General features: G+C 40.9%; 1 protein-coding gene across 1 annotated transcript in view; it reads right to left on the bottom strand.

Annotated features, from left to right (window-relative positions):
- Positions 1 to 542: 542 nt before the first annotated feature.
- Positions 543 to 7,817, bottom strand: part of LAMA1 (laminin subunit alpha 1) — a 156,199-nt gene continuing 148,924 nt past the window's right edge. Inside the window, exons 58-63 of the mRNA XM_077900013.1 lie at positions 7,573 to 7,762; positions 6,846 to 7,004; positions 6,153 to 6,306; positions 4,041 to 4,174; positions 1,464 to 1,686; positions 543 to 878 (exon numbers count right to left, since the gene is read on the bottom strand). Of these exons, the coding sequence (XP_077756139.1) occupies positions 718 to 878; positions 1,464 to 1,686; positions 4,041 to 4,174; positions 6,153 to 6,306; positions 6,846 to 7,004; positions 7,573 to 7,762 (1,021 nt within the window). The 3' untranslated portion in view covers positions 543 to 717. The remainder of the gene's footprint in view (positions 879 to 1,463; positions 1,687 to 4,040; positions 4,175 to 6,152; positions 6,307 to 6,845; positions 7,005 to 7,572; positions 7,763 to 7,817) is intronic.

The raw sequence follows: 7,817 nt of genomic DNA, 5'->3' as shown, positions 1-7,817 counted from the left end.
TGCCTCCATGTATCTTCTGATGAGAGCATTTAGTCCATTTATATTTAAAGTAGTTATTGCTGTTTCTTTCCTTTTTCTTTTTTTTCTTTTTTTACTGGTTTTTATAGTTTTTCCTCCGTCTTTTCTACCTTGGTCTCTTCTTGCAATTGAGGACTTTCTGTAGTGTCATGTTTGGCTTTCTCTTTATCACGTTTTGGGTTTTTGGTTGCCATGAGCTCATATATAGAATCCTAAGTATACAGCAATGTATATTAAGTCGTATGGTCACTTTCATTACCACGTCTCCATCCCTCTTGCCATTCTGTATGTGCTCTGTGATACAGAAGCCATTCAGTCCTCAGTTGTTCAGGAGGACTTGCTCTATAAATAGGTGTATATTTGGTGTGTCCGTGGAAGTTGTGAGTTCAGGGTCTTCCTACACTGCCATCCTGGACCCGACCCAAATACTTTATAAAACTCAAAATATATATAAAACATGAAAAACCGTCAAGTAATCAATAGAATATTCAATGTTTATGAAGAAAAGGGGCCAATGAATTCAATTTACATTTTAAACTATTTAATAGAGGTATTTGTTGTGTACATGATTTTAGTTTACTATAAACACAAAATTTCTCTCTGGAAACATTTAACCTGAGTGGAAAATGAAATTTTAATTCACAAAAACAATTATCAAAATATAAGTAATGATTCCCAACTGGGAAGTTTCTCTGAAGCTCAGGGTTCAGACCCAGGACAGGAATGAGGGAAAACTCCTTGTAGGTCAAAAGCTCTGCTGAAGTCATAGGATTGTACGTGTGAGTCCTTAATCAAAGTGAGCTTTCTCAAACACCCCCGGAAGGACGTCTGGCTGCTCAAGCAGTTTTGCTTTATATCAGCTGTTAAAGAAGACAGGAAAAATCTTGCTTAATTTTGTTAAATGACATAGATAGCACATTAGGAACAGATATAATATCAATTGGTTTTTCTATCAAAATTAGAATAATATTCTTCTACATATGTTGCTTCAGAGATAAGTGAATGAAAACTCCTGAGTCACAACTGTGCCTTAACTGTGTCACAACTTGATTAAGTAAGTTATTTGTAACAATTATGTAGGATGTCTGAAGTGCATAATTCAAATCCAGAACCAGTGTGAGAGAATAAGATCATGTCTGTCCCCTAAAATGATTTCCTGTTCTGAGGATCATCTAAGATGAATCACCTCAGTAAAGTCATCTAGCTTACTTTACATTCATTTAATATTCTCAGAATCTTACCTAATGGTGAATTTATATGTGTAGATTATTTTAATTTTTCCAGGAATTCCTAGGTATTTGAAATAATTTTTCTAAAAATGTAAAGGATTTGTCGCCCAAACATGTATTTTTCTTAATCTCAATTCTGTATCCACCTGAACTAAGACTTCCCTTAGTGACAGTGCCTCTTAAAAGTGAATAGGCAAAGCAGACATCCATACGTACCAGGATAGCCACCGACATAAATGGGATCAATGGTGTCTGCTGAGGTGGACTGAGTGTGTGGACTTTCAGCACGAACTGCATCCCCATCAACAATCAGAACCAAGTGGTGTTTGCTCTTCTGAGCTTGAAGTGTGTGCCATTTTCCATCACAGAGAGTAGTGGTAGCTTTGGGCTTGTATATGGCTGTTATCCTACCAGCACCATTGTTAACATGAAATAAGATCTGAACCAACAAAAGACAGGCAGATACCTTGGTGAATCTTTCCATATTTAAGGAACACAATCCATTTATATAATGCTCTTGGAGTGGATAAAATCCTAACATTCTCCTAAAAATGAGGGCAAAACTATGAAAACCAGTGATTTTGAAAAATAGACCCTTAAAGGATTCTAATTTCATTACTCCCCAACTTACAGAAAGGACCAATGACCACCTCCATGAGAATCAGCCTGAGCCACTGTTTTTGCATTACATCCTCAAATCAGTGGCTCATATTTAAGATAGCAGGAGCTGATGGGTTTACTGGGGGGCAGTTTATAGCAGCTGGCTAGCAGGTCTGAAGGAACATTTACTCACTGTCTGTAGACGCTCTACCACAGCAGGTGGTAACACAAATCTAAGACTTGCAAAAGATGGCAGGGAAGAATGATAAGTATAGTGTTGTAAGGCAGTTATGCTGCATGTGAGGTGGCTCAGGGGGACTGTAACAAATTACAGATGTCGATTAAGTCCTTGGGCAACAGCTAAGAAAAGTTTTAAAGGAAAAATAAGCTAATAATAGAGGTAAAACATACATCAGAAATTACATTTTTGGCAAGTGTTACACTTCTGATAACATTTTCCAGATATCACATCAAAATGTCCAAATGGATACAAAATTTTTCAAGATTCTTTTTGAAGTACAGATGAGGAAGCATTTTGCTGTGAGCCACAGCATAGAGAGGCAAGCAGTATGATGTAGAGGCAGGCAGCTTTGTTGCAGACATGAGGACGAAAGAAGAGGGGGTGAAGGGCAAGGGATAGATACTTTCTTATATCCTCCTCACCCACATTTTAGGATGTCCTAGGAGCCAGAAACCCAATGGGAAAAAGCAGAATTACTAGAAACAAGCAAGTAAGATTGGGAAAAATCTAGAGCGCAATGACTTGTTCCTTCCCTTACAGGAGGCAGTAGCTTCAGAAGATTCAAGCATCTTAGTCCCAGAGCAACACAAGTTGGCCACAGAGAAAGAGAAATGCTGCCAAGTGCAACAGGTAGTGGGCTGGCTGACTACCTATGCCTTGCGATGCCTCTTCTGCCCTCTCCGCACGGCCTCTGAGTGGCCTGGCCAAAATTCCCCAGTTCTCATGTGACCCTTTGGGGGATGCAGCACATGGCTGAAGAGGAGGAGGCAGCAGTGCCCTGACGGGATGGGAAGCCTGATCTGCAAAGGATGTTGGCGAATCTCTAGGCTCAGTCCCCACACACTGGTGATGCTGCGACCTCAGACCACTCTTCACAACTTGCCAGGGACAACTGGCCTAGTACACAAAACACGGAGGCTGAGCCTGAAAACCAGGACAGTTCAGTCATAGTCTTGACTACTGTCAGGAGAGCTTGCAGCAAAGGAAAAGGAGAAGAAAGGCTCTCTTCCCTTGCACCCAGATGGCACCAGTGGGGTGAGGAAGGAGAATGAGAACCAGGAGAAACTCTGGAAGCACTTTTCAGGCAAAAGAGACTAAGGTACCTCTAATTGTTAAGGACTGAAGGCTGAAAGCAGAACAGCTATAGAAATGTATGTTTTTAGCATTAAAAAAAAATTATACGGTGGTATATCCATCACATGGAATACTCTGCAATAAAAAGAAATGGACTATTGATACACAGAACAACCCAGATCAACTCCCAGGAAATTAAGCTGAGTATAAAAAGCCAATCTCTGGAGGGTATATACTGAGTCATAGCATGTGTGCAACAGTCCTGAAATAACAGAGAGCTGCAGAACAGGTTAGTGGTTGCCCAGGATTAGGAAGAGAGTTGGTGTGGATATGAAGGGGTGGCTACAGGGAGCACTGTGGTAATAGTACAGTTAAGTGTCTTGATTGTGAGGGTGGACACATAAAGCTAAACAAGATACATATGATAAAATTGTATAGAGCTACACACACGAGCACACATACAACTAGTGCAACTGCAAAAACCTGTGGATTATGCAAATGTCAATTTCATGGATTTGATATTGTATAAGATGCTAACACAGCAGGAGCCTGGAAGAAGGGTGCAAGAGGACCTCCCTGTACATTTTATTATAATTTGCTCTCAATCTAGAATTATTTCCAAATAAGTTAACAAATATTAGGGAGGGAAAGAGCATCAGGTTGGCAAATGGTGTATTACAAGTTGTAATTTGGCTTTAAATTTAATTTCAAGGCTTTTTTTTTTGTCATTTGTAATCTTTTCAGGATTAATTGAAGCTTTTCTTCATTCTGCTGAAATGGATCATTGGACATTTGGATCTGGGTATTTCTGCTGTTTCTCAGTTTCTCTGTTTCTGAAGCTGGGGTAGGCAGGCACCCCATCGAGATTAAGTACCTACCTTGCCATTCACAATCTCTAATCCAATGGCATCTACTTTGGCACTGCTGATCCCCAAAAGGACACCATTCTCAGAAGTGGTACGAAATTCCAGTGTGATGTTTACATCTGATCCGACTTTGTAGCCCTCTTTGACTGAAAAATACAAAGATAACCCCAAGTTAGGCATGAGCCTGGCCCAAGAAAGCTCGGGGTCAGAGAGGCTGTGGGCTAGCTGACTGCATTTTGGCTCCTGGCTCAGGAAGCCTGGCTCTAGCTCTTTTTCTGGATCCAGCTCCATCCTCACCAACAAGTCACTTCTACCCACTGAGCCTCAGCTTCCTCATCTGTAATATGAAGTAATGCTATTAAAGAAAACCTACCCCATCATGGTAGTAATGCTATTAAAGAAAACCTACCCCATCTTGACTAGAGCCAAGGCAGGCCCATCCTTTCATCTAGAGCCACATAGGGAAAAAACCCAAAAGGATTTGATCCATATAATCCCATATTTGTCTAGCCAGGAATTGCCCACTCTGTTTTCCCAATATTTATATACTGGGTATGTCATCATTTACTGAGCAGATTAGCATCCATACTAGGTTTTCTTAAGTGGAGACTTAATGAAATGGATATTTTATTTAGGTGATTGAAAAGCTGAAAAACCAAATGAGGGATATGTATTGGAAGTCATTCAGTCCAAGGTTAAAGAAGAATTGGGAGCAGCCCAACTTCTCTGGAGCAGGGAAGGTTACTAGAGCTGGGAAGCTCAGAGCGAAAGAAATGGGTCATAGCTCTTTCCCTCCACCTGCCTGCTCCTAATCTTCCACCAGGGCCTCCCTGGAAGCCAGAGAAATGTCGTTCCCTGTGGTAGAAAGCAGAACAAAGGCTGAGAGGAGCCTGGTCCTGACTGCAAATAGGAAATTAACAGCAAATTAAGGACATCAGATGGAGAGGGAACACCAGATACATTACAAAGGCTAGTTCTTTTTTTTTTTTTTTTTTTTTTTTTTTTTTTTTTTTTGGTGTTTATTATTATTTTTTTTATTGGTGTTCAATTTACTAACATACAGAATAACACCCAGTGCCCGTCACCCATTCACTCCCACCCCCCGCCCTCCTCCCCTTCTACCACCCCTAGTTCGTTTCCCAGAGTTAGCAGTCTTTACGTTCTGTCTCCCTTTCTGATATTTCCCACACATTTCTTCTCCCTTCCCTTATTTTCCCTTTCACTATTATTTATATTCCCCAAATGAATGAGAACATATAATGTTTGTCCTTCTCCGACTGACTTACTTCACTCAGCATAATACCCTCCAGTTCCATCCACGTTGAAGCAAATGGTGGGTATTTGTCATTTCTAATAGCTGAGTAATATTCCATTGTATACATAAACCACATCTTCTTGATCCATTCATCTTTCGTTGGACACCGAGGCTCCTTCCACAGTTTGGCTATCGTGGCCATTGCTGCTAGAAACATCGGGGTGCAGGTGTCCCAGCGTTTCATTGCATTTGTATCTTTGGGGTAAATCCCCAACAGTGCAATTGCTGGGTCGTAGGGCAGGTATATTTTTAACTGTTTGAGGAACCTCCACACAGTTTTCCATAGTTCTAAGCCTTGAGTGATTTACATTCTAAGGCATTTTTTAAAAGGCATTTTAGATATTTAAATTCCTCTACTTAGGATCAAAATTTTCAGCAATCTCAGTGGAGTCCGTTTTTTTCATCAAACCTGGCTTGTATTTGGCTGGCTGGTATGGATATTTTATGCTGATTTTTGTCAAAGGCCTTTATTAACTTGGGCTGCAACAGTATGTATGCCTTACATAAATTCAGGGGATGTACAGATGAAGTTAGCACCACACGTTTGCCCTCTGCTGGGGCGGGGAGAGGGGAGAGGAGGGGGCATCATGCCTGGTGGAGCAAGCCTACATCAGGCCATCTGGAGAGCATGTGAGGGAGAAGGCTTTTATATTAGAAGTTGAGAAATCGGGATAAACTGGAACACTTAACTAAATATGGTCTTGGCTGCAGCCTTGTCCAAGGATCTTGCTCTATCATATCATTCTTGGATCCATATCAAGTGCAGGCTAAACCCAAACATTTCTTTCAAGATTGTTGATAATACATACCAAGAGCTGCATATCCACTTCCTTCAAAGAAAGTTCCTTCCTGGGCCACTGCATAGCACCTTGTTACTGCAAATGCAGACACTGGGCTGTCCTTGTCCAGCTGTTTGCCATTCACTGTCACTTCCCCAATGCAGGCAGGAACACTGTGGGTGATCTAAACCAAATGACAGAGAATAGATGCTCTAAATATAAGAAGAGCAAGGGTCAGTTTTTCCTATACTTCAAAAAAACATTAAAATATTAACTTTTGGTTTTTTAAATAGAATTTCCACATTAGTTTACATGAACATGTAACTGAAAGCTACTAGCTAGTAGTATCTTGGCTAATAATGCAATGAAGGTGTATTTTCTATTATTTTGATCAAGTAGTGTGGAAATCAAGAATGCTAGGTTTTCCAATCTGCAAACACAAATCTGCTGGACTTTCCTGAATTGTACCAGAGCTGAATGGCTGTGGAAAGGGAAATGTTCATTAACAGGAATGGCTGGCTGAGCTCCAAGAGCTTCCAAGGGGAAGCCTGAACACACACAACCTAGGGATGCAGTTTAAAAGGTTTGCATCATTCAGCCAAGTCACAGGTTCAAACAAGATAATTTAACATAAACATTTTCCTTTACCAAAAAAAAAAAAAAAAGACAAAATCTTAGCCACAGTAAAGTTAAAATGGGCTCTATACAGAAAACACTGCTTACATTTCCAATGTTCCTGGCCTTGTACTCAGAGGGAAGGCCTCCCAGGTACAGCTTTCCTTCTACATCCAACATGGTACCATCTCCCACAGTGATCACTGTGGGGGATTCCTGGCCATCAACTGTCATGAAACCTTTTCTTTTAAAGTGTTCTGTCTTGACCTAGAAAAAAATGACAATATCCAGTTTTTAAGGAATCTGAGAGAACCTTAACAGATGTTTGTTTGCAACATCTGTTCATTATAGCTGTAATAACCTGAATGAAATCCTAAAGCATGGCTCTAATTTTTACACAATTGGTGTTGAGGAGACTGAGCCTGGCAGGAGACTGGTACAGGCACAGGCAAAGCACACATCAGAACAGGAAGTACTCCTGAGTCCTAGTTATAAGAAAGCAAATGCCATTATCTAAGGGTTGGTGCATTCATGTCACAGGTCCACTTGATTTACTTCTCCTCCAGTCGGGAACATTTCTGGTACCTTTCATTCATTCCATCAATGTTTGCTGAGTGCCTATTAGGTGTCATGCACTGAACTAAACCCCAGTGTTACTTCAGGATGTGGAAAAGACCCCTGCCTGCAAGAAGCTGATGTTCTATAGGGGAGATAGTAGACACAAAGCAAGCTAGAAATCAAAGGGGAAGATTTCATGACAGTGAACTAGAGTGGACATAAGGGATGGATGGACTAAAACTTAGCATGAGTGATGACAAGCCTCCTGAGAGCATACCGTGTGCCACTTGCCATCACTGATCGGTGCAGGGTGGGAGACCTTAGTTCTGCCTTTTCCAAGATCAAACATGAAGTGAAGGTAGCCCCCATGCAGCTGGAGTGTGGCATAATCCACTTGGTTCTGGTGAGCCATGTAGTAAATTAGACCACTGGAGGCAAATGTTCGGATACTCAGCTGAACTGAGAGCCTGGAGGAAAACAAGAGCTCAGACCTCAGAAAGGAATACACTTTCACTTTTAAAA

Source organism: Canis aureus, chromosome 6 (genome assembly GCF_053574225.1).
Source record: "Canis aureus isolate CA01 chromosome 6, VMU_Caureus_v.1.0, whole genome shotgun sequence".
Taxonomy (NCBI): domain Eukaryota; kingdom Metazoa; phylum Chordata; class Mammalia; order Carnivora; family Canidae; genus Canis; species Canis aureus.
This window is presented reverse-complemented; position numbering and strand designations above follow the sequence as displayed.